Raw genomic sequence first — 27,142 nt, forward strand, 5'->3', positions numbered from 1 at the left:
ATCTGGAGCAATACACAAGGCGCGCTGCTCACTCAACACACACAAAATGCTGGTGGGACGCAGCAGGCCAGGTAGCATCTATAGGAAGAAGCGCTGTCGACGTTTCGGACCGAGGCCCTTCGTCAGGACGTCAGTTCCACCAGCATTTTGTGTGTGTTGCTTGAATTTCCAGCATCTGCAGATTTCCTCGTGTTCGCGCTGCTCACTCATCTGCCTTTCATGCGAAGCAGGATGCGCCCATCACCGTCTCCCCTTTTTCTTTCCACTGCAAATGAAGGGTTTCGATCCTAAACGCCAGCTCTCCATTGCCCCCCCCCCCCCACAGAGGCTGCCTAACCTACTGAGTTCCACCGGCGCTTGGTGTATTGCTGCCATCTCTGCTTTCAGGATTCTCGATGCCCGAGTCTCCAATGGCTTCGTAAAGTGAGAATTCCAAATATTCCCCGGCTGCCGGTGGAGATACTTGTTTGTATCACACTGCTTAATAGCTAACCTCTTACCGTGACATTGTGATGCATGGTTTCAAATCCCTTGACAAAGGGAAACAACATTCCCGCACCCTCCCTCTGTGTTCCAATGAAGACTTGGAGTCAGAGACCACACAGCCCAACTCGTCCACACCGACCAGTGGCCATGCTGAGTACTTGGTCGCCATCCTCCAACTGCGCATCCACCCACTTCTTAAATGTTATCAGACGCTCAGTGTCTGGCGCCATGACAGACAGAGCATTCCAGGAGCGTACCGCTCTCCTCGCATATCCTTTTAAATTCTGCCTCTTACGCTAACTGTACGTCCTCTCAGCTGTATCTGTCTGTAATACGCGGAAAAATTTCCAGGAGTCTTGCTCATCTGTACCCTCTGAAGCTTCTGTGTGCCTCGGTCATGTTTCAGCCTTCCCCTTCCTAGAAGAACAAACCAGACCTCTCCATTCTCTCCTCATTACTGAACAGCTCCCCCCCCCGCCCCCCACCCCCCACCTTTCCCATCAACAATACCCTCTTATTGATTCTGTACTGTGGATAACGTGGCTCCGGCTTGTTTAATTTCGTCTCACGGGACTCTCCACACATTCGTACTCAGTGTTTACTCAATTTATATTCAGGTTTGGTTAATCTCATCTCCGATCTGCTTCGTTGCCAGTCACCCGAGAACCCTCACCCTGCGCCGTTCCAGCGATCGGATTGATTGAGGTCACCGTTCCTTCCTCGGGAACTTCCGCGCGCTCAGTGCTCAGTCGCGGAACTGCAGGAGTTCAGCTGCTCACCGAACGCGGAAGTGTCTGAATTAGGAAGTGTCGACTAGGAAGTGTCTGAATTAGGGCATGGCTTCCAAACGCCAGGTCGGGAGTTGGACCGAGGAGGCAATTTGTCCCGTCTGCCTGGATTTCTTCACCGATCCGGTATCACTGGAGTGCGGACACAGTTTTTGCCGCGACTGCATCGAACGGTGTTGGGGAAAGGAGGCGAAGACAGCCTGCCCGGAATGTCGAGAGAGGTTCAAAGAAATCATCCTTAAAGCGAACCGGGCCTTAATGAGACTGGCTGATAAAGCTCGAGAACTGAACTTAAGTCCGTCAGCGCAGGAAAGTGAACTTCACTGTGAGGAACACGCGGAAGAACTGAAGCTGTTTTGTGAAACGGACAAGAAATTGCTCTGCCTGATCTGTAGAGATGCGCGGGAACACAAGTTTCATAACTTTATGCCGATTAAAGAAGCTGTTGAATTCTACAAGGTAGGAAGGAAACGAATTTGATGACTTGATTAACTTGATACATGTTTATTCTTTAATATTTTTGTTTTATGATCGGCTGCAGGACCAGGTGAAATCGTCCCTCATGCCACTCACCGCGAGGAAATCGGAAATTCTCCGAAAGGAGCAGCAACAGAAAGAGCAAATTTCTGAGATTCGGGTAAAGCCTCCCTTTTTGCGAATTTCTGCTCTCTAACTTCTGGTAATCACCACCTCTTTTGCTATTCCCCATTCTAGCTCCCCTCTAACCCCTTCTCATCTCCTCACTTGTCCATCACCTCCCTCTGGTACCCCTCTTCCTCTCCTTTCTCAAGGTCCATTCTCCTCTCCTGTCAGATTCCTTCTTCAGCCCTTCACTTCTTCCACCTATGGTCTCCCAGCTTCTTCCTGCACAGTTGCCCCATCCACACCGACCTGCTTTCACATATACCCTGGCAGATTATATTCCTTTTCATCCCTCCACTTTCATATTCTCTCTTCTTCCCCCTTCCTTTTCAATCCTGATGAAGGATTTCAATCCAAAATATTGACTGTTTATTCCTCTCCATAGATATTGCCTGACCTGCTGAATTCCTCCAGCATTTGAATTGAATGATTTGACTTTATTTCTTACATCCTTCACATTATTGAGGAGTAAAAATGTTTATGTTATGTCTCCATCTAAAAACTCATTGTGTGCGTGTTGCTCTGGTTTTCCGGCATCTGCAGAATCTCTCATGTTCTGTGATCTCTCGATTTCTTTAGTTATTGTATTCTGTAAACGTTTCTTTTGATAGGGCCAGTCACGTAGTTTGGAGTTATATATCTCATCCGAGTTCACTAAGATGCACCAAAAGCTCACCGAGAAAGAGCAACGCTTAATCAGAGATCTCAAGAAACAGGAGGAAAGGGCTGTAGACCGAATGGAGAGACATCTTCGAGAGATTCAGAAGAGTTTAACTTCCATTGAGGAGGAAATCTCAATCCTGCAGAAACAGATGGAGCAGAAAGATGAAGTGACATTTCTGAAGGTGAGGACATGTAGTTTACTTCAGTTCCATTCACTACAATTGCACACAGACAATGATGACAGGGAACACATGACAGTATTTCCTACGTTAATGCCATGTCTGCTGTCAACAATGCCAGATTTATTGCCCTTGATATGTATGTCTGTCTTGGCTACTTCACAGGTAATTATATCTCATTGACTTTGCTAAGGATTTCAAGTCACCAGAAGGTCAAAACAAATTAGACTATAAGACATAGGCAATGTTCCCTCAAAGGTGTACATGTGTGTATACGCACACATCTTTTGCTACTAGCACACAAAAGGTTGTCACCCTCTGCCTCGTTGGCATGTTAAGTATATTTCATGATCGTGCACAATCACATTTCTTTTTCTGGTTTCTGACATGGACGGTGTTGACAAACTGGAGTTTGCGATGATTTGTCTGCAGATTTTAGAAGGCAGAATTAGGCCATTTAGTCAATTCAGTCTGCTCTGCCATTCTATCATTGATTTATTATCCTTCTCAACCCCATTCTCCTGCCTTCTCCCTATAACCTTTGACTTCCTTATTAATCAAAAACCTATCAAACTCCACTTTAAATATACCCAATGAGTCGACTTTCCCAGTCATCTGTGGCAATAAATTCCATAGATAATGGTAAAGAAATTCCAATTTTCTTTGTTCTAATAGGACATTCCTCTATTCTAAGGCTGTGTCCTTTTGACATTGACCTCTACAATATAGGAAACACCCTTTCCATGTCTACTCTATCCAGGTTTTAAATTGTTTGATAGGATTCAGTGAGGTTTCCCCTTCATTCTTCTAAATTCCAGAGAGTACAGGGCCAGAGACATCACATGATCCTCATCTATTAACACTTCCATTCCTGGAATCATTCTCATGAATCTCCTCTGGAACATTTTCCGATGCCAGTACATCCATGAGAACTCCAAAATAATCACAATACCTAAATTTGGATAACTGTTCTCCATCATAAAGGGAAAAAAGATTTTACAACAATCCAACTTTTGTTTTCCAGCAGCTTTTCTACTATCTATCATCAGATTGTTCAATTCCGGTCGCTAATTAGCTGATTCATTCCACGTGTGTATAAATTCTTGCTGGACAGATAGAGCAAGTGCATACATTTGGGAATTCAGAACTAGAGGGGTTTCGATTAAGAGCAGGAGAAATGTATTAGAAACCGAGAGGCAACTTTCTCAACAAGAGGGTGGACAGTATATGGAATGGTTGGTCAGAGAAAGTACTTGACACAATACTTTAATATTTAAAAGGTAGTAGAAAGGTACAAGGTTGAAAATGTTTAGAGGGACATAGGCCAAATGTGAGTAAATAGGGCTGGTTTAGCTGGGAATCCTGGCTTGCATAGATCTGTTGGGATCGAGCACCTGTATGACACTATATACCATGACTGAATAAAATTCCCACAGTTACTCTCCTCCAGTCATCTGACATCTCACCTATCATCACTGCAGAATCTTTTCAGTCCACAAGCAATCTCCTCTCTTGACTTTAACAGCTGTCTGTGATATTCCCAGGGGATTGAATGAATTTCCAACCTGTGAAAACATTCAATCTCTGCTTGTTTTAGCGACAGCATATTGTAAAATGCTCAGTGAACAGGGATGAGTAAATTTATAACCTTGTCTTGATCTGCATGTGAAAGTCCCCCGGCTTTGATAATCAACTCAAGAAAATGTTCATAAATTAATATAACCTTACATCTATGGTAGCAAGTGTAGTGGTTAGCATGATGCTATTGCAGTTTAGGGCGTCGGAGTTTGGAGTTCAATTCCGGCCATGCCTGGAATACGTTTGTATGTTCTCCTGTGACCGCTTGGGTTTCCTCTGGGTCCTCCAGTTTCCTCCTACAGTGCAAAGACATACTGGTTAATAGGTTTATTTGTCATTGTAAATTGTCCTGTGATTAGGCTAAGGTTAAACAGCTGGGGTGCTAGCCAGTGCAGCTTGGCGGACAAGAAAACCCTGTCCTCCACTGTATCGCTAATTAATTAATTACTTAAACAAACAGACAACTTAATGAATGTGATCAGTATCTCCAGTGTGATTTTTGATTTGTCTGTTTCAGGAGGAATCCTGTCGGAAGAGAAGGTAGGATACGCTCTTCACTGAAACACTTCTGAACTTCGTAACCTTAACCAGGAATTTGTCTAAGTTCTATTAAACTTTTTGCTGTATGTTTTCTATGTTTCTATATCCCAGGTAATTTCTAAGGTAAATACATATTCGGCACAACATTGTTGGCTGAAGGGCCTGTATTGTGCTGTAGGTTTTCTATATTTTTAAACTGATTTAATATTTGCAGGGATGGAGATGACAGGGCACTTGGAATCACGGAAGGGGCTCTGACGTTAGAAAAATTAATTGGTCCATTACCTTTGCCAGTGTGGAGGGAAATGTTCGATGACATTCATCCTGGTAAATAACATATTTATTTGTTCTGATTCAGAACTTGGCGCCTTGCAGGAATATCAAAGTATTAATGTATTAAGTGCTGATACGAAATGTGCAGGAAATTGACCTAATTAGTATGAACATTTGCTCGTTTACTTAACACCCAATCAGGCATGCATTAGAGTTCATTTCCCCAATGCCAAATGCAGGAGGAGAGTGCTCAGCCAAAGGATTAACCTCAGATTCTGATTCATTCATTTATCATGTGTACATTGAAACAGAGGATGAACTGCATTGTTTGTGATAACAACAAGCACAACCTAAAGATGTGCTGGAGACAGCCTGCCAGTGCTGTAACACATTCCAGTGGCAACATAACATGCCCATCATCATCATAATAATAACAAACCAACATCTGGTGCTGCTGGTAGATCATCAACTCGGTCAAAAACGCTCTTTGGTCGGCCCGAAACTTGATGGTCTACCAGCACACGGAGATGTCCGTGGGGGAATGCTGCCGACTTGCACATTCTCGGCTGCAGGTGTACGTGCTGAGGGACGCACTCAAACTCGGTGCAGCCACCGCAAGGGCCCGGTGGGGAAGGACCACAGTCTAGGGTTCTCCCGCGGGAGTTGAGGGGTGGGTGGTGGGGTGTATACCCCTAAACCACTGTCTGTAAATATGAAGTAACAGAGTGCCACCTGGGTGGCAAAAGTGTGGGAATGTAAAGACTGTAATGCAAACATTTGTAAAGGACTGAGAGACATGGCATGGTTTATTGTACATAATTTTATTTTTGAATAAAGTATATTTTGTTTAATAAAAAATAATTTAAGATATAGGAGCAGAATTAGGCCATTTGGCCCATCGAGTCTGCTGTGTCATTTCATCATGGCTGATTCATTAATTTCCTCAGCACCAACCTCCTGCCTTCTCCCCATATCCCTTCATGCCAGGATTAATCAGAAATCGATCACCCTCTGTCTTAAATATATGTGAAGACCTGGCCTCCGCAGCTGTCTGTGGCAATAAATTCCACAGATTCGCCACTCTCTGGCTAAAGAAATTTGTCCAGGAGGATTTAAACTAATGTGGCGGGGCGATGGGAACATGTGCAGAGAGACAGAGGGGTGTAAAATGAGGGTAAAAGCAAAAAGTAGTAAGGTGAAAAGTAAAAGTGGCAGGCAGGCAAATCCAGGGCAAAAATCAAAAAGGGCCACTTTTCAGCATAATTGTATAAGGGCTAAGAGTGTTGTAAAAACAAGCCTGAAGGCTTTGTGTGTCAATGCGAGGAGCATTCGTAACAAGGTGGATGAATTGAATGTGCAGATAGTTATTAATGAATATGATATAGTTGGGATCTCAGAGACATGGATCCAAGGTGAGCAAGGATGGGAGCTCAACATCCAGGGATATTCAGGAGGGATAGACAGGAAAGAAAACGAGGTGGGGTAGTTTTGCTGGTTAAAGAGGAAATTAACGCAATAGAAAGGAAGGACATTAGCCTGGAGGATGTGGAATCGATATGGGTAGAGCTGCATAACACTAAGGGGCAGAAAACGCTGGTGGGAGTTGTGTACAGGCCACCTAACAGTAGTAGTGAGGTTGGGGATGGAATTAAACAGGAAATTTGAAATGCGTGCAATAAAGGAACAGCTGTTATAATGGGTGACTTCAATCTACATATAGATTGGGTGAACCAAATTGGTAAGGGTGCTGAGGGAGAGGATTTCTTGGAATGTATGTGGGATGGTTTTCTAAACCAACATGTTGAGGAACCAACTGGAGAGCAGGCCATTCTAGACTGGGTATTGAGCAATGAGGAAGGGTTACTTAGCAATCTTGTCGTGTGAGGCCCCTTGGGTAAGAGTGACCATAATATGGTGGAATTCTTCATTAAGATGGAGAATGACTTAGTTAATTCAGAAACAAAGGTTCTGAACTTAAAGAAGGGTAACTTTGAAGGTATGAGACATGAATTAGCTAAGATAGACTGGCAAATGATACTTAAAGAGTTGACGGTGGATATGTAATGACAAGCATTTAAAGATCGCATGGATGAACTACAACAATTGTTCATCCCAATATGGCAAAAGAATAAACCAGGGAAGGTAGTGCACCCATGGCTGACAAGGGAAATTAGGGATAGTATCAATTCCGAAGAAGAAACATACAAATTAGCCAGAAAAAGTGGCACACCTGAGGACTGGGAGATATTCAGAGTCCAGCAGAGGAGGACAAAGGGCTTAATTAGGAAAGGGAAAAGAGATTATGAGAGAAAGCTGGCAGGGAACATAAAAACTGACTGTAAATGCTTTTATAGATATGTGAAAAGAAAAAGATTGGTTAAGACAAATGTGGGTCCCTTACAGTCAGAAACAGGTGAATTGATCATGGGGAACAAGGACATGGCAGAACAATTGAATAACTACTTTGGTTCTGTCTTCACTAAGGAGGACATAAATAATCTTACGGAAATTGTAGGGGACTGAGGGTCCAGTGAGATGGAGGAACTGAGGGAAATACATGTTAGTAGGGAAGTGGTGTTAGGTAAATTGAAGGGATTAAAGGTAGATAAATCCCCAGGGCCAGATGGTCTGCAGCCCAGAGTGCTTAAGGAAGTAGCCCAAGAAATAGTGGATACATTAGTGATAATTTTTCAAAACTCTTTAGATTCTGGATTAGTTCCTGAGGATTGGAGGGTGGCTAATGTAACCCCACTTTTTAAAAGAAGGAGGGAGACAGAAGCAGGGGAATTTTAGTCCGGTTAGCCTGACATCGGTGGTGGGGAAAGTGCTGGAGTCAGTTATCAAAGATGTGATAACAGCACATTTGGAAAGCGGTGAAATCATCGGACAAAGTCAGCATGGATCTGTGAAAGGAAAATCATGTCTGATGAATCTTATAGAATTTTTTGAGGATGTAACTGGTAGAGTGGAGAGGGGAGAACCAGTAGATGTGGTATATTTGGATTTTCAAAAGGCTTTTGACAAGGTCCCACACAGGAGATTAGTATGCAAACTTAAAGCACATGGTATTGGGGGTATGGTATTGATGTGGATAGAGAATTGGTTGGCAGACAGGAAGCAAAGAGTGGGAATAAACGGGACCTTTTCAGAATGGCAGGCAGTGACTAGTGGGGTACTGCAAGGCTCAGTGCTGGAATATATATTAATGATTTAGACGAGGGAATTAAATGCAGCATCTCCAAGTTTGCGGATGACACGAAATTGGGCGGCAGTGTTAGCTGTGAGGAGGATGTTAAGAGGATGCAGGGTGACTTGGATAGGTTAGGTGAGTGGGCAAATTCATGGCAGATGCAATTTAATGTGGATAAATGTGAGGTTATCCACTTTGGTGGCAAGAGCAGGAAAACAGATTATTATCTGAATGGTGACCGATTAGGAAAAGGGGAGATGCAACGAGACCTGGGTGTCATTGTACACCAGTCATTGAAGGTGGGCATGCAGGTATAGCAGGCGGTGAAAAAGGCGAATGGTATGTTGGCATTTATAGCCAGAGGATTCGAGTAAAGGTGCAGCGAGGTTCTACTGCAGTTGTACAAGGCCTTCCTGAGACCACACCTGGAGTATTGTGTACAGTTTTGGTCCCCTAATCTGAGGAAAGACATTCTTTCCACAGAGGGAGTACAGAGAAGGTTCACCAGATTGATTCCTGGGATGGCAGGACTTTCATATGAAGAAAGACCGGATCGACTAGGCTTATACTTGCTAGAATTTAGAAGACTGAGGGGGGGATCTTATTGAAACGTATAAAATTCTAAAGGGATAGGACAGGCTAGATACAGGAAGATTGTTTCTGATGTTGGGGAAGTCCAGAACGAGGGGTCACAGTTTAAGGATAAAGTGGAAGCCTTTTAGGACAGAGATAAGGAAAAACTTCTTCACACAGAGAGTGGTGAATCTGTGGAATTCTCTGCCACAGGAAACATTTGAGGCCGGTTCATTGGCTAGACTTGAGAGTTAGCTATGGCCCTTGTGGCTAAAGGGATCAGGGGGTATGGAGAGAAAGCAGGTACAGGGTTCTGAGTTCGATGATCAGCCACGATCATACTGAATGGCGGTGCAGGCTTGAAGGGCTGAATGGCATACTTCTGCACGTATTTTCTATGTTTCTATGTCCTTTTCTCCATTCTAAAAGGATGCCCTCCTAGTCTGAGGGTGAGTCCTCCGGTACTCCCACCATAGGAAACACCTTCTCCACATCCACTACATCAATACTTTCAATATTTGATAGGTTTCAATTAGCCTTCCTCACCACAGTTTCAACCTGTAAACTAACCTCTGGGAATCCTGCACAAGGACTCCCAAATCCCTTTTCACCTCAGATTTTAAAATTTTCTCTTCATTTAGAAAATAGTCTACCCTTTAATTCTTCTGAAATCTAGTGAATACAGGCCAAGAGCCATCAAACACTCTTCATATGACAAGCCATTCAATCTTGGAATCAATTCTGTGAACCTCTCTTGAACCATCTCCAGTGGCAGTACATCCTTTCTAAGATAAGGGACCCAAACCTGCTCACAATCCTCCAAGTGAGGTCTCACCAGTGCTTCCTAAAGCTTCAACATTACATCCTTGGTTTAATATTCTAGTCCTCTTGAAGTGAATGCTAACATTGCATTTGCCTTCCTCACCACAGATGCAACCTATAAATTAGCCTTAGGGATCCTGCACAAGGATCCCAAATCCCTTTGCACCTCAGATTTTTAAATTTTTTTTCCCATTTAGAAAACAGTGTCCCCTTTTATTTCTTCTACCGAAGTGCATGACCATACACTTCCTGACACTATATACAAAGTGGCACCACTTTGCCCATTCTTCTTATCTGTCAGTCCTTCTGTAGTCTTTCTACTTCCTCAGAACTACCTGCCCCTCCACCTATCTTCATATCATCCACAAGCTTTGCAACAAAGCCATCAATTCCGTCATCCAAGTTAGTGAAATATAATATTAGAAAACAGTCCCAACACAGTGCCCTGCGAAACACCCCTAGTCACTGGCAGCCAAACAGAAAAGTTACTGCTTTATCCATGCTAGATTCTTTCCTGTAATACCATGGGCTCTTAACTTGTTAAAACACAAAAATACAACTGCAGATGCTGTGGATCAAAGAATATGTACACAATGCTGGAAGAACTCAGCAGGTCAGGCAGCATCCGTGAGAAAAGAGTAGCCAACATTTTGGGCTACTTTTCCCCCATTCCTGATGAAGGGTCTCGGCCCGAAACGTTGGCTACTCTTTTCTCACGGATGCTGCCTGACCTGCTGAGTTCTTCCAGCGGTGTGTACTCTTAACTTGTTAAGCAGCCTCATGTGTGGCACCTTGTCAAAAATCTGAAAATTCAAGTAGAGAACATCAACCAATTCTGCTTGTGATTTCTTCAAAGAATTCAAATTGATTTGTCAGGTAAGATTTTCCCTTGAGGAAACCATGCTGACTACGGTCTATTTTATCATTTGCCTCCAAGTACCCCGAAACCTCATCCTTGACAATCAACTCCAACACCTTCCCAGCCACTGAGGTCAGACAAACTAGCTTATAATTTCCTTTCTTCTGCCTCTCTCCCTTCTTGAAGAGTAGAGAGACATTTGCAATTTTCTAGTCTTCTTGAACCATTCCGGATTCTAGTGATTCTTGGAAGATCATTAATAATGCCTCCACAGTCTCTTCAGACACTTCTTTCAGAACCCTGGGGTGTACATCCCATCTGGTTAAGATGACTTACCTACCTTTAGACCTTTTAGCTTCCCAAGAACCTGATCCCTAGTAATGGCAACTTCAGACACTTCTGACCCTTGACACTATGGAACTTCCACAGTACTGCCAGTGTCTTCCACCATGAAGAGTGGTGCAAAATACTTATTCAGTTCATTCACCGTTTCCTTGAATCGCAATACTACCTCTCCATCACTGTTTTCCAATGGTCTGATATCCACTCTCACCTCTCTTTTATATTTCATGTATCTGAAGAAACCTCTGGTTTTCTCTTTAATATTATTCCATCTTTTCCTCCTTAGTTGCTTTCTGTTGGTTTTTAAAAGCTTTCCAATCCTCTAACTTCCCACTAATTTTTGCTCTATTATATGCTCTCTCTTTGGGATGTATAAATTCTGTGCCTTCTGAATCTCTCTCAGAAACTCCAGCCATTGCTGCTCTGCTGTCATCCCTGCCAGTGTTCCTTTCCAATCAATTTTGGCCAGCTCCTTTCTCATGCCTCTAATTCCCTTTACTCCACTGTAATACTGATACATCTGACTTTAACTTCTCCTTCTCAAATTTCAGGGTGAATTCAATAATATTATGATCACTTTCCCCCAAGGGTTCTTTCACCTTAAGGTCTCTAATTAATTTTGGTTCATTGCACAACACCCAACCAGAATAGCTGATCTTCTAGAGGGCTCAACCAGGAGTTGCTCTAAAAAGCCGTCTCCAAGCATTCTAGAAATCTCCCTCCTTGAATCCAGCACCAACCTGATTTTCCCAATCTACCCATGTATTGAAATCCCTCATTGCCCTTTTGGCATGTGTTTTCAATCTCCAGTTGTAATTTGTAGATCACCTCCTTACTACTGTTTGGGGGTATGTGTATTTCTCCCATCAGGGTATTTCTACCCTTGCAGTTCCTTAGCTCTACCCACAATGATTCAACACCTTCTGACCCTATATCACCTCTTCCTAATGATTTGATTTCATTTTTTTATCAACAGAACCACACCATTCCCTTTGCCTTCCTGCCTGTCCCTTTTATACAAGGTGTATTCTTGGATGTTATCCTCCCTACAATAATCTTCTTTCAGCCATGATTCAATGCCTACAGCATCATACCTGCCAATTTATAACTGTGCTGCAAGTTTATCTACCTTATTCAGTATACTGCATGCATTGAATTACAACACCTTCAGTCCTGTATTCACTCATTTTGATTTTTTCCATCTTTTACATTGCAATTCATCCTGTTGACTGCAATTTTCCCTGATCATCAGCCTCTCCTTGCCAGGAGTCTCACTACACACTGCCTCTGTTTGTAAATCAACTACCTCATCCTCAGCACTATCACTCTGGTTCCCAACTCCTGTCAAATTAGTTTAAACCTTCCCAAGCAACTCTGGCAAACCTGCCCACAAGGATATTTGACACTCTCCGATTCAGGTGTAACTATCCCTTTTGTACAGGTTGTATTTTGCCCAGAAGAGATCCCGATGATCCATAAATCTGAACCTCTGCCTCCTGCACCAGTTCTTCAGCCATACATTCACCTGCCAGATCATCGTATTCTCACCCTCAGTATCAATGGCAGAGGCAGCAATCCAGTAGGTCCTGTTTTTCAGCTTTCTATCTAGCCCCCTAAAACCTCTCTTCAGGATCTCCTCACCTTCTCTACTTATGTGATTGGTGCCAATATGCACCAAGACGTCTGCCTGCCCACCGTTACTCTTGAAAATGCCATGGATCTGACCTGAAACATTCCTGATCCTTACACCGGGAGTCAACATACCATTTGGGTTTCTCTCCTCGTGCCCATAGGATCTTGTTTCTGTTCACCTGACTATGGAATCTCCTGTGAAATCTGCAGTCCTCTTCACCTCTCTGCTCTTCTAAGACGCAGCACCAGACTCAATGCCAGAGACCCAGTCACTGTGGCTCCCCACCCCCTCCCCCAATCACTGGTAGACCATCCCCCTCAGTAATGTCTAATGTTATATACTTATTATTGAGGGGAACAACCACAGGTGTATTCTGCAATAGCTGTACATTTTCTGTATTTCTCCTGATAGTCACTCAGTTACCCATCACCTGTAACCTAGGGATGACTAGCACCCTGTAGCTCCTGTCTATCACCTCCTCATTCTCCCATGTGAGTCAAAGGTCATCGAGCTGCAGCTCCAGTTCCTTAATATGTTCTCTCACGAACTGCAGCTCAGTGCTCCTGCTGCAAATGTGTTTATCTGGGAGACTGCAGGTCACTCAGACTTTGCACATCCCACACACAGTACGATACAAGACTGCTGGAGCCATTCTCACTATACTGCCCTAACAGATGATGAACGAACAAAAAGAGAGAATCTTACCGGATACTTTACCTCACACAAGCCTGATCTCACCAGAGCCTGATGAGCCAAAGTCACTCGAGATACTGGCATACTCAAAAGAATAGCTGCTCCAATAATGGCTGCTCTGCTCGTTGTTGCGTTATTTTTATTCGTCCTTTCTAATGAATCCCTCTTGTGGATTGGTTGCAGCCCAACTCAGAGAATCTGCCATGAAGCTCTGCCTTTTAACTATTGATTGCAGATCTGTTTGTACTCACTCCCTCTCTCTCATCGATTGAAGACCAACTTAGAGAAACTGCCGTGAAGCTTTTAAACCTTGATGTACCTGCCCCAGTGATTATACAGCAACTCTCACTTATCTCCCTTCCTGGAAGACCTACTGCTTCCTAATGGTCTGAGAGCACCTCTCTCTACCCAAATAATTAATCACCAACAGTTTCTTTAGAATCCCCATGTTTTCTCCCTCAAATCCTCAGTGAAATTTTCTGAATTCTCTAAAGCACCCTTTATCCGGGATCACCATTGTGTCAGTTAGAATTGTTTCTGGATTCTAGGGAGTGTTGTGACCATTTACATTCATAAGTTGGTGTGCACAATCCAGATAAAATGCAAAGAAAAGCCTGAGCTACTTTTAAAACCACAGTAGAGTATTACCTCTCCACAGTAAGCGAAAAGAATTACACTCATGCGTGCCCATGACTTCTCTCTCTCCATCTCTCCCTCTCTCTCTTCTTCTCTTATCTCTCCACCCCCTCTTTTTTCTATCTTGTCTCTCCCTACATCTCTGTCCTTTCTTTTTTTTCTCTCCTACCCCTCCCTCTCTCACTTTCTCCCTCCCTCGTTCTGTTTTCTTTCTAACTCTTCTCCCCCTCTTTCTCATCCTCTCTTCTTTTTTCTCTCTCTCCCTCTCTCTTACCTTCTCTCGCGTCTCTCTCCTATAACCACCTCTCTCTTACTGTCGTTCCCTCTCCTCTCTCTCACTCTCTGCATTTCTCATTGGTGCCAGTAATCACTCCCGTGGACACTTGTCTGCTCCTTCCCCTCTTCCTCACAAACTCCTGAATCATCATGCTACCCTCAATATTCTCCACCCTCAAATCTGCCTCAATAATTGCAGATTCAATCTCTACATAACCTCTCTCAAGCCCTCGCACACTCGGGCTCCCAATACCATTCGTCCCTCTTCCTTCACTGTTTGAGTACCTCTCCATGACCTCCCGCTTTTCTCCCTCCCAGACTGCCCCTACCTCTGCTGTCATAATCTTACAAGACACACAAATCAATCTTTGACGATATTTTAAATAAAACAGGAAATACTGAAAGTCTGTGGAAGTTGTAACGGCTAAACGTTAACTTTGTAGAGAGTATTGCTTTTCTATCTAATAAAGTTTGGTGAATACTGCTAAAGTTTCTGTGGGACAGTAAGGCTGACCATCTTCTATTCTCCAAACAGCTCCTGGTGTCGCGCGGCCTGAGAACCCCATCCTCCCCCTACCCCGGGGACTCTCTAATTCTCTGCTTGTTCTCCCCAGTCTCTGTCACCCTGGATGTGGAAACAGCGGGTCCGGGGCTCGAGATGTCTGAAGATCGGAAAAGTGTGAGATGGACCCGGACGCTGAGGGATCTCCCTGATGGAGGGAAGAGATTTACTGCCTGTCCTTGTGTGCTGGGATCGGAGGGATTCACTTCGGGGAGACATTACTGGGAGGTGGAGGTGGCGGGGAATTGGGGCTGGGGTCTGGGAGTCGCTGCTGAGTCTGTGGAGAGGAAGGGATGGGTCGAGCTGAGTCCGGAGACCGGATTCTGGATCATCGGACGTGTTGATGATGGGTTCAATGCATTAACATCCACGCCATCCCGTCTCCCTACCGGTCCTATCCCTGGGAGGGTGGCAGTTTATCTCAGTTATGAGTCGGGGACAGTTTCATTTTACAACGCAGAGACCAAGTCCCATCTCTACACCTTCAGTGGGAATAAATTCACGGGGAATCTGTATCCTTTCTTGGAAACTTGGGATGAAAGTTGGCTGAAAATCTGCTCCTTGTACATAAACGGGTCAGGTCCCGGGACTACCGTCACGAGTGGGGCTCAGGGGCTGTGAGGCAGAATCCCGTTGACAACAGGTTAGCACCGAATAGGTCCTATTTACTCCAGAAATCCTGAATTGAGTCTGGAAATAAATTACGTATAAATGTAAATATGTGAAATATATATATGATGCACAAACTATGGATCTATTAATTTTAAGGTGATAGCTATATCCTTCAATGGAACATAAATGGTTTTGCGAAAATTTAAAGATTGAAACAATTGTCATAAGAATTGCTGCGAAAGGCAGATGGGCAAGACGCAGCCGTGCTCCCCAACTCCCTCGGGTCCTAAAGCACAGTGAATGCCAATTCCTTCCACTTTCTGTAAACTGGCATGAATGAATACTATCATTTGCTCCAGTCAAAAGTTGCAGCATAGTTTTTCTTGTTGAAAATTTCAGGAGTTGAATCTCTGAATGCAAAACCGAAACACTAAGGAGGTCTATCAGCATCTATGGAAAGTCAGATAACTTTAAAGTTGGAGTCTAGTCCCATTCATTCTGTAGCTCCAGAGAGATAACACAATAGAGTATAAAACAACACCAATTAGAAAAAGAGGGAGATACACAGAGAGACAACACAATAGAGTTCGAAGTAAATATATTATCAATGTAGAAACATAGAAAACCTATAGCACAATACAGGCCCTTTGGCCCACATAAGTTTTCTATGTTTCTACCTTAGAAATTACCAGGCTTACCCATAGCCCTCTATTTTTCTAAGCTTCATGTACCTATCCAAAAGTCCCTTAAAAGACGCTATCGTATCTGCCTCTATCACCTTTGCCGGCAGCCCATTCCAAACATTCACCACTCACTGAGTAAAAAAACTTACCCATGACATCTCCTCTGTACCTACACCCCAGCACCTTAAACCTGTGTCCTCTTGTGGCAGCCATTTCAGCCCTGGGAAAAAGCCTCTGACTGTCCACATGATCAATGCCTCTCATCATCTCATACACCTCTCATCCTCCGTTGCTCCAAGGAGAAAAGGCCGAGTTTTCTCAACCTATTCTCAAAGGGCAGGCTCCCCAATCCAGGCAACATCTTCGTAAATCTCCTCTGCACTCTATGGTTTCCACATCCTTCCTGTAGTGAGATGACCAGAACTGAGCACAGTACTCCAAGCACAGTCTGACCAGGGTCCTATATAGCTGCAACATTACCTCTCGGCTCCTAAATTCAATTCCACGATCGATGAAGGCCAATACACCTTACGCCTTCTTAACCACAGAGTCAACCTTTGCAGCTGCTTTGAGCGTCCTGTGGCCTTGGACCACAAGATCTCTCTGATCCTCCACACTGCCAAGAGTCTTACCATGAATACTATATTCTGCCAACATATTTGACCTACCAAAATGAACCACTTTACACTTATCTTGGTTGAACTCCATCTGCCACTCCTCAGCCCAGTTCTGCAACCTATCAGTGTCCATCTGTAACCTCTGACAGCCCTCCACACTAACAACAACACTCCCAACCTTTGTGTCATCAGCAAGCTGACTAACCCATCTCTCCACTTCCTCATCCAGGTCATATATAAAGATCACGAAGAATTAGGGTCCCACAACAGATCCCTGAGGCACTCCACCGGTGACAGATCTCCATGCAGAATATGACCCGTCTACAAACATATATATGTACATATATATCACTATATAAAACTCTGAGGTTCATTTTCTTGTGGGTTTACTCAGTAAATCCAAGATCCATAAAAAGATCAATGAAAGAACGCACCCAACAGGACGGACATACAACCAACGTGCAAAAGGCAACAGAGAGTGCAAGTAAAAGAAAATAATAATAATAGACAAGGGGGTGCTCTGATCAGCATATTTTCTTAATGTTAGGGGCTGCTGAAACTATAATCTGGCTGCAGGCATGAAAAGTAATACCCATTCGCTTTAGAAATGTGTATGGAAGAGAGTGATACCGCCACGCCTGGCGCTAGTGCTAGACATGACAGTAAGCAAAGAGCTAGTGATGCACTGCCGAATAGGTGGACGGGCACTAGGAAACCCAAAAAAGATACTGTTAACATTCAAAGTAGCCCACTGACACCCCAGGCTACAACTGCTACAAGTGCTCCTCAAGGGAGCTGTCCACTTACAACTGAGACCACTCAAGCAGTTAGAGAAGAAAGACACGGGTTGTGCGAACAGTTCAGTGATGGGGTGCGTAAAGTCCCCACTGGCTCAATAGCCTTGATGGTTGAGAGATAGTAACTGTTCCGGAAGCTGGTGGTGTGAGTCCTGATGTTCTTGTACCTTCATCCTGATGGCAGTACCCAGAAGAGAGCATGGCTTGCATGGTGGGTGTCCTTAAAGATGGATGCTGATTTCCTGTGACAGCGCTCAATTGAGGGGTGGAGGCTTTAGCCGTGATGAACTGGGCTACATCCACTACTTTTTGTAGGACTTTCTGTTTCAGGGCCATATCAGGCCATGATAAAACCAATCAATATACTCTCCAGCATACATCTATAGAAGTTTGACAAAGTTTTTGATGTCATACCGAACCTTTGCAAACGTCTAAGGAAGTAGAGACGCTGCTGTGTTTTCTTCGTAATTGCACTTATGTTCTGGGCCCAAGTCAGGTCCTCTGAAATTATAACACCGAGAAATTTTCAAGCTGCTAACCCTCTCCTCCTCTGATCCTCCGGTGAGGACTGGCTCATGGATCTCTGATTTCCTCCTCCTGGTTAATAATCAACTCCTTGGTCTTGCTGACATTTAGAGCGAGGTTGTTATTGTGGTACCACTCACACAGACTTTCAATTTCCATCCTAAATGCTGATTTGTCACTACATTTGATCCGGCCAACAACAGTGCCGTCGTCAGTAAATTTAAATATAGCATTGGAGCTGTGCTGAGCTTCATAGCCTTAAGTCATAAGTATAAAGCTGTGAAAGGCAGAGCAATAAGAAATGCCCAACATTGAAGTCAACATCGAGTTTCCTGTAATATGCAGATGTATACAGAACATAGAACATTTCATATCCTTCAGCCATGAAGTTGTGATGACCAAATAACTTACTCCACGATCGATCTAAGCCTTCCCTCGTACATAGCCTATAACTCTTGAATATGTTTTTCTTAAAAGGGTTTCTTAAATGTCTTTCATGTCCTCTACCACCACTCCCGCACTTTCTGTATAAAACCCCAGATAGTGGACGTGGAGAGGATGTTTCCAATAGTGGGGGAGTCCAGGACCATAGGGCACAGCCTCAGAACAGAAGGATGTCCTTTTAAAATAGCGATGAGGAAGAATTTCTAATCTGAAATTCTTGACTGAGTGTCAATCCCGATGAAGGGTCTCAGACTGAAACGCCATCTGTTTATTCATTTCTGTAGATGCTACCCGACCTTCTGATTTCTCTAGCATTTTGTGAGTGTTACTCTGGATTTCGAGCACCTGCAGAATCTCTAGTATTCATGAGGAAGAATTTATTTAGCCAAAGAGTGGTGGATCTGGGCAATTCATTTCCATAGATGACTGAGGAGGCCAAGTTGTTGGGTATATTCAAAGTGGAGGTGGATAGGTTCTTCATTATTAAGGGTGTCAAAAGTTATGGGGAGGAGCCAGGATAATAGGGTTCGGAGGGAAAATAAACCAATCGTTACCTAATGGCAGAGCAAATGTGATGGACAAATGACCTAATTCTGCTCCTATGTCTCATGATCTTTTGATCCCTGTGTTTAAAGACAAGGGGACTGGCAACATTCAATCTGTAATGCAGAAGGTCCCGATGGAGTACCTGTTAAGGCTCTGAAAACCTGTGCCAACCACCTAACAGGAGTATTCAAGGACATTTTCAACCTCTCACTGCTACGGACAGACATTCCCACTTGCTTCAAAAAGGCAACAATTATACCAGTGCCAAAGAAGAACAATGTGGGCTGCCTTTAATGACTATCGCCCAGTAGCATTTACATCAACAGTGATGAAACGCTTTGAGACGTTGGTTATGACTAGACTGAACTCCTGCCTCAGCAAAGACCTGGCCCCATTGCAATTTGCCTATCGCCATAATAGGTCAATGGCAGATGCAATCTCCATGGCTCTTCACATGGCTTCAGACCACCTAGACAACACAAACATCTACGTCAGGATGCTGTTTATCAAATGTAGCTCAACATTTAATACCATCATTCCCACAATCCTGTTCAATGAGTTACTGAATCTGTACCTCCCTCTGCAATTGGATCCTTGACATCTTAACCAGAAGACCACAGTCTGTGCGGATTGGTGATAACATATCCTCTTCACTGACGATCAACACTGGCACACCTCGGGGTGTGTGCTTAGCCCACCGCTCTACTCTCTGTGTGGCTAGGCATATCTCAGATACCATCTGCAAATTTGCTGACGATACAACCATTGTTGGTAGGATCTCAGGTGGTGAGGAGAGGGCGTACAGGAGTGAGATATGCCAACTAGTGGAATGGTGCCGCAGCAACAACCTGGCACTCAATGTCAGTAAAAGGTGTTACGCACCCTGTAATGGGTCAAAAAAGGACCAGCAGAAATGGACACACCTGGAGTCTGAGTCTTCCGTTATAACTCTATTTTATTAGTAACTACGTGATAAAGTCATATAAAACAAGATAAGGTAAACAGATTAGCAGAGTATATGCATATATAAGTGAGTAAATAAAGTTCCCAAGCTTTCCAGCTCAGGTGGTTAGGTGATACAGTCTTACGATTGTATGGTAAGTAATCAGTTCAGTTCTGGAATTTGATTTGAGGGGAGGGGGAGAGGGAGAGGGAGAGGGAGGGGGGAGAGGGAGAATTGTTTTGTCTTCCCAGCCGATGCCGATGCCGATCCTCCACGCCGTCCTCCTGCTCCCGAAACATACAGTCACCGACTGTGACCACAAAAAGAGGATGCCGTCTTCTGTGGTGGAGTTATCAACCCAGGCCAGGGTTAAACACACCGATAGCTCCCCACCGGTCACCCCTTTGTCCACACCATGAGCAAAAACCCCACCAGTGTCCTTCTTGCCTCTGGCGTGTCGTGTGTCTCTTGTGTGTCTGATTATAAATCCATTCGACCTTGTATATATTTCACAAGTGCAGAACACGAGCTGTCCATCATAGAGCTCCGCCTTTCAGTTTCCAAGGCAACTCAAACTTTCTCTCACTCCCAGCTGCTGAAATAGCACACAAGCCGCTCGCTCCCTCTCTCACTTGTTAAAGGAACAGTCCACTTTAAAATAATCCTTCAGATCTCTTACACTCTGCCATCCGATTCCTGAATGGACTTTGAAGCTTTGGACACCACCTCACTTTTCAAATATACAGTATTTCTGTTTTTGCACTTTTTAAATAATCTATTCAATATACTATACGTAAATGTACGTAAACAATAACTTGTTTATTTATTATTGTTGTATTTTATTTTTTTCCCTGCTAGATTATGTATTGCATTGAACTGCTGCTGCTAAATTAACAAATTTCACGTCACATGCCGGCGATAATAAACCTGATTCTGATTCGAATCTTGACCATTTTAATGAAATTACAGTACCTCTCATCAGCTGTAAACTCTGGATAAGGTGGCTCTGGCCTCAATCTCCTCTCACAGGAAACTCCACATAACCCTGCTGAGTTACTTACCTCCCTTATATCTACTCGGGCTTTTTAAATGTCAACGCGACCCGACCCAACGTGACGGTTACGATAGAACCTTCAGCCTGCTTTGTTGCACTGAACGGAGCTTGCTCACTATTCCCTGAGACAGCAGCGCGTGTAGTGGGCAATCGCGGTACTGCAGGGGTCAGTATCGAAAGTGAAATTATTTTGAACCGGGAAATGCCGTGAGTTAACATGGCTTCAAAACAACAAGATCACAGTTGGATCGAGGAGGCCACTTGCCCCATCTGCTTGGATTTATTCACCGATCCGGTGTTACTGGAGTGTGGCCACAACTTCTGCCGCCTCTGTATCACACACTGTTGGGAAAGGGAGGCGAGAAACATCTGCCCTGAATGTAGAGAGGAGTTTCAGGCAATAATCCTCAAAGTGAATCGGGCCTTAATGAGACTGGCAGAGAAAGCTCGAAAACTGGAATTGAGTCAACCAGAGAAAGAAAGTCAACTTCACTGCGATGAACATGGGGAAAAACTGAAACTGTTTTGTGAGACAGACAAGACACTGATATGCCTGATCTGTAGAGATTCGCGGGAACACAAATTTCATTACTTTATGCCGATCAAAGAAGCTGTTGAAATATACAAGGTAAAAAGGAATAAATATATTTCTCACCCGATTATATTCATGCATTTTTATTCGATAATACTTTTGTTCGGGATCTTCTCCCATATCACAGGCTCAGGTGAAGTCTTTCCACACGTCGCTCATCGGGAGGAAATTGTCAATTTTAAAACTGGAGGAGCAACAGAAACAGGCGATTTCTCAGTTTCTGGTAAAGTCTCCCCAGTTTGCACTTTGGTTCTCATCTAATTTTGCTCCAGTTATTGCGTTATATAAAGATGTCCACATTTCATTCGGTAGGATCAGTCACGCAGTCTGGAGTCCCACATCTCATCCGAGTTCACTCGAATACACCAGAGCCTCACCGAGAAAGAGCAGCGGTTAATCAGTGATCTCCGAGAACAGGAGGGAAGGGTTGTGGATCTAATGGAGAAAAATCTTCGGTCGATTCAAGAGAAATTAACTTCCATTGAGAAGGAAATCTCAATGTTACAGCAACAGATGGAGCAGAAAGATGCAGTGATGTTTCTGAAGGTGAGGAAGTACAGAATATTTCAATTCAGCTGTAAGAGCACACACATTGTTTTTAAAATTCGTACGCTATGTCTGCTGTTAACACTGCCAGGGTTGTGCCCTTCAATCAAAGTCTAAGGCTTGGCCATTTCACAGGCAATTATGTCTCTTCAGCCTTGTTGAGAGTTTTAAGCAACCAAAAGCTCAAATCAAATTTGAATAACTAATTTCTATCTCCAAGGAATGTGATTTTACAGCAGGGGTCCACGTCTAACCTATCAAATTCATTGTGTATTCACCCTTAGAAGCATTAGACAGTTAGAGTGGAGATTTTGAGGCTTTAGATCTTCGAGGCATCAGCAAAGGAGGGCTTCAGTCAGAGAAAGCAAAAATGAAAAGCTGTGGGTAAAGTTTTTTTCCTTTCCCTTCCTTACATTTGCTCATCTTGGACAATAGAGATGCAAGGCAGGACAGTGGAATGCTCCTCTTGCAGAATGTGGGAAGACCGGGAGAGCTCCAGAGTCCCTGATGTCTACAACGATGAGAAGTGCATCCAGCTGCAGCTTCTATCACTTCACATTAAGGAGTTGGAGCTGGAACTGGATGAACTCCAGATCATTCGGGATGCTGAGGGGGTGATATATAGGATACATAGAGAGGTAGTTACACCTAAGGTGCAAGGCACAGGAAACTGGATGACAGTTAAGAAGGGGGAAAGGGTTAAGGAGCCAGTGCAGAATACCACTGTGGCCATTCCCCTCAACAACAGGATATCACTTTAAATACTGAGGGGGTGTGGGAGAGTGACTTAACAGAAGAAAACCACAGCTGTCGGATCTCCAGCATTGTCTGGCTCCATGACTCAGAAGGGAAGGCAAGAGAAAAGGCCACTGTGGTGTTAGGGCATTTGTTAGATACAGGAACAAAAAGGAGGTTCTGAAGGTGAGAACGAGATTCCTGGATGTCATCATGCCTCCCAGGTGCCAGGGTCCAGGGCATATTGGGTGAACAGCCAGAAGTCATAGTCTATGAAATGGGTAGGATGAATGATGAAGTTCTGCATAGGGAGTTTGGTGCTAAGTTAAAGGGCAGGACCTCCAGGGTTGTGATCTCAGGATTGCTACCCATGCCACGTGCTAGTGAGGCCAGAACTAGGAAGATCATTCAATTCAACACATGACAAAGGAGTTGGTGTAAGAGAGAGGGCAAACAATTTTTGGATAATTGGGCTCTCTTTCAGGGAAGGTGGAACCTGTACAGATGGGACAGCTTGCATCTGAACTGGAAGGGGACGAACATTCTAGCAGGAAAGTTTGCTAATGCAGCATGGTGAGGTTTAAACTAGAGATGCAAGGGGTTGGGAAACAGACTGCTATTACAGCTAGTGGAGAAGTTGTGGTGACAGATGTTGGTATTACCTTAGACAAAGTCAGGAATCAAAATGTTGTGGATGGCGACTGAGAGTCCTTAGCTGCATATATTTCAATGCAAGAAATATAGGAAAGGCAGATGAGCTCAGGGCATGGACTGACACCTGGAATTATGACATTGTATCCATTAGTGAAACTTGATTGCAGGAGGAACAGGATGGGCAGCTCAATATTCTGGAGTTCTGTTGTTTTAGATGTGACAAAGTGGGAGGTATTAAAGGAGGACGGGTGACATTACTAGTCAGGGAAAATGTCATGGTAGTGCTGCATCAGGAACTCATCTAGTGACAGATTATATGTGGAACTGAGAAATAAGAAAGGTATGACCATGCATGGGGCTATTTTACAGACCACTGAACAGTCCTAGGGATTTAGAGGAACAAATTTGTAAAAAGTTCATAGACAATAGACAATAGGTGCAGAAGTAGACCATTCGGCCCCTCGAGTCTGCACCGCCATTCTGAGATCATGGCTGATTATTCACTATCAATACCCAGTCCCTGCCTTGTCCCCATATCCCTTGAATCCCCTATCCATCAGATATCTATCTAGCTCCTTCTTGAAAGCATCCAGAGAATTGGCCTCCACCGTCTTCCGAGGCAGTGCATTCCACACCTCCACAACTCTCTGGGAGAAGAAGCTCTTCCTCAACTCTGTTTTAAATAACTGACCTCTTATTCTCAATCCACGCCCTCTGGTACTGGACTCTCCCAACATCTGGAACATATTTCCTGCCTCAATCCTATCAAATCCTTTAATTATCTTAAACGTTTCAATCAGATCCCCTCTCAATCTCCTCAATTCCAGCGTGTACAAGCCCAATCTCTCCAATCTCTCTGCGTAAGACAGCCCTGCCATCCCAGGAATCAACCTAGTGAATCTACGCTGCACTTCCTCAACTGCCAGAATGTCCTTCCTTAAACCTGGAGACCAAAACTGTACACAATATTCCAGGTGTGGTCTCACCAGGGCCCTGTACAAATGCAAAAGGACATCCTTGCTCTTGTACTCAATTCCTCTTGTAATAAAGGCCAACATTCCATTTGCCCTCTTCACTGCCAGTTGCACTTGCTCATTCACCTTCATTGACTGATGAACTAGGACTCCTAGGTCTCTTTGCATTTCTCCCTTACCTAACTCTACACCGTTCAGACAATACTCTGCCCTCTTGTTCCTGCTTCCAAAGTGGATAACTTCACATTTATTCACATTGAATGACATCTGCCAAGTATCTGCCCACTCACCCAGCCTATCCAAGTCTCCCTGTATTCTCCTAACGTCCTCTTCGCATGTCACACTGCCACCCAGTTTAGTATCGTCAGCAAACTTGCTGATATAGTTTTCAATGCCCTCATCTAAATCATTGACATAAATCGTAAAGAGCTGTGGTCCCAATACAGAGCCCTGTGGTACCCCACTAGTCACCTGCATCCAGTCCGAGAAACACCCATTCACTGCTACCCTTTGCTTTCTATCTGCCAACCAGTTTTCTATCCATGTTGAAACCCTGCCCCCAATGCCATGAGCTCTGATTTTACTCACCAATCTCCTATGTGGCACCTTATCGAATGCCTTCTGAAAATCTAGGTACACTACATCCACTGGCTGACCCTCGTCTAACATCCTTGTTACACCCTCAAAAAACTCCAACAGATTAGTCAAGCATGATTTGCCCTTGGTAAATCCATGCTGGCTCGGCCGAATCCTATAACTGCCATCAAGATGTGCCACTATTTCGTCCTTAATAATGGACTCAAGCATCTTCCCCACGACTGACGTTAGGCTAACAGGGCGATAGTTCTCCGTTTTCTCCTTCCCTCCCTTCTTGAAAAGTGGGATAACATTAGCCACTCTGCAATCTTCAGGAACTGATCCTGAATCTAAGGAACATTGGAAAATGATTACCAATGCATCCGCAATTTCCTGAGCCACCTCTTTTAGAACCCTCGGATGCAGACCATCTGGATTTATTAGACCTGGGGATTTATTAGCCTTCAGTCCTACCAGTCTACTCATCACAATTTCTTTCCTAATGTCAATCTGTCTCAATTCCTCTGATATCTTATGACCCTGGCCCATCCATACATCTGGGAGATTGCTTGTGTCCTCCCTGGTGAAGACAGATCTAAAGTACGCATTAAATTCTGTTGCCATTTCCCTGTTTCCCATAACAATTTCTCCCAATTCATTCTTCAAGGGGCTAACATTGTTCTTAATTATCTTCTTTCTCTTCACATAGCCAAAAAAACTTTTGCTATCCCCTTTTATATTCCTGGCTAGACTGAGCTCATACCTGATTTTTTCTCTCCGTATTGCTTTTTTAGTTAAGATCTGCTGTTCCTTAAAACTTTCCCAATCATCTGTATTCCCACTCATCTTAGCCCTGTCATACTTCTTTTTCTTTAATGCTATACAATCTCTGACTTCCTTTGTCAACCACTGTGGCCCCTTCCCCCTCTTTGAATCCTTCCTTCTCATTGGAATGAACTGCTTTTGCATCTTTTGTATTATCCCCAAGAATATCTGCCACTGCTGATCCACTGTCTTTCCTGCCAGGACATCCGCCCATTTAACTTTGGCCAGCTCTTCCCTCATGGCTCCGTAGTCTCCTTTATTTAATTGCAACACTGACACCTCTGATCTGCCCTTATCCCTCTCAAATTGTAGATAAAAACTTATCATGTTATGATCACTACTTCCTAATGGCTCCTTTACTTCAAGATCACTTATCAATTCCTGTTCATTACACATCACCAAGTCCAAAATAGCTTCATTCCTGGTTGGCTGAATCACAAGCTGTTCCAAAAATACATCTCTTAGACACTCCACAAACTCCCTATCCTGGGGTCCAGCACCTACCTGATTCTCCCAGTTCACCTGCATGTTGAAATCTCCCATAACGACTGCATTACCTTTAGCACATGCCAATGTTAACTCCCTCATCAACTTGTACCCAATATCCACGCTACTGTTTGGGGGCCTGTACACAACACCCATTAGGGTCTTTTTACCCTTACTGTTCCTCAGCTCAATCCACACAGACTCTACTTCCCCTGTTCCTAAGTCACCCCTTGCTAAGGACTGAATCTCATTCCTCACCAACAGGGCCACCCCACCCCCTCTTCCCATATTTCTGTCTCTACGATAGCACGTATACCCTGGTACACTCAATTCCCAGGCCTGATCCCCTTGCAGCCATGTCTCCGTTATCCCAACAATATCGTAGTTCCCCATTTTCATCTGAGCTTCAAGCTCATCTGTCTTATTTCTGACACTACGCGCATTCAAGTATAGAATTCTTCGCCCATTCCTCCTCTCTTTGCTTAAAACACTGTCTATTGTACCTAACCCAGCTCCTTGAACTTCCATCGGGCTAATTGCACCTTGAATTTTGATGACCTTCTCAAGATCACCCAAACCTTCTACACATTTAACCCCATGCTCCTTCTGACCAACCCTCTGGATCTGGATCCCTGCCCCCTGCACATCTAGTTGAAACCCCCCCGAGCAGCACTGGCAAACATTCCTGCAAAAATGTTAGTACCCCTCCGGTTCAGATGTAGACCGTCCCTTCGAAACAGATCCCAATGTCCCTGGAACAAAGACCAATTATCCAAAAACCTGAACCCTTCCTTCCTG

General features: G+C 44.0%; 1 protein-coding gene across 1 annotated transcript in view; it reads left to right on the forward strand.

Moving 5' to 3' along the window:
- The first annotated feature begins 1,322 nt into the window (after window positions 1-1,322).
- LOC132394833 (uncharacterized) overlaps window positions 1,323-27,142 on the forward strand; it is a 37,824-nt gene continuing 12,004 nt past the window's right edge. Inside the window, exons 1-9 of the mRNA XM_059971237.1 lie at window positions 1,323-1,733; window positions 1,816-1,911; window positions 2,528-2,761; window positions 4,854-4,876; window positions 5,091-5,203; window positions 14,788-15,353; window positions 21,168-21,584; window positions 21,676-21,771; window positions 21,861-22,094. Of these exons, the coding sequence (XP_059827220.1) occupies window positions 1,323-1,733; window positions 1,816-1,911; window positions 2,528-2,761; window positions 4,854-4,876; window positions 5,091-5,203; window positions 14,788-15,353; window positions 21,168-21,584; window positions 21,676-21,771; window positions 21,861-22,094 (2,190 nt within the window). The remainder of the gene's footprint in view (window positions 1,734-1,815; window positions 1,912-2,527; window positions 2,762-4,853; window positions 4,877-5,090; window positions 5,204-14,787; window positions 15,354-21,167; window positions 21,585-21,675; window positions 21,772-21,860; window positions 22,095-27,142) is intronic.

Source organism: Hypanus sabinus, chromosome 5, assembly GCF_030144855.1.
Source record: "Hypanus sabinus isolate sHypSab1 chromosome 5, sHypSab1.hap1, whole genome shotgun sequence".
Taxonomy (NCBI): Eukaryota; Metazoa; Chordata; class Chondrichthyes; order Myliobatiformes; family Dasyatidae; genus Hypanus; species Hypanus sabinus.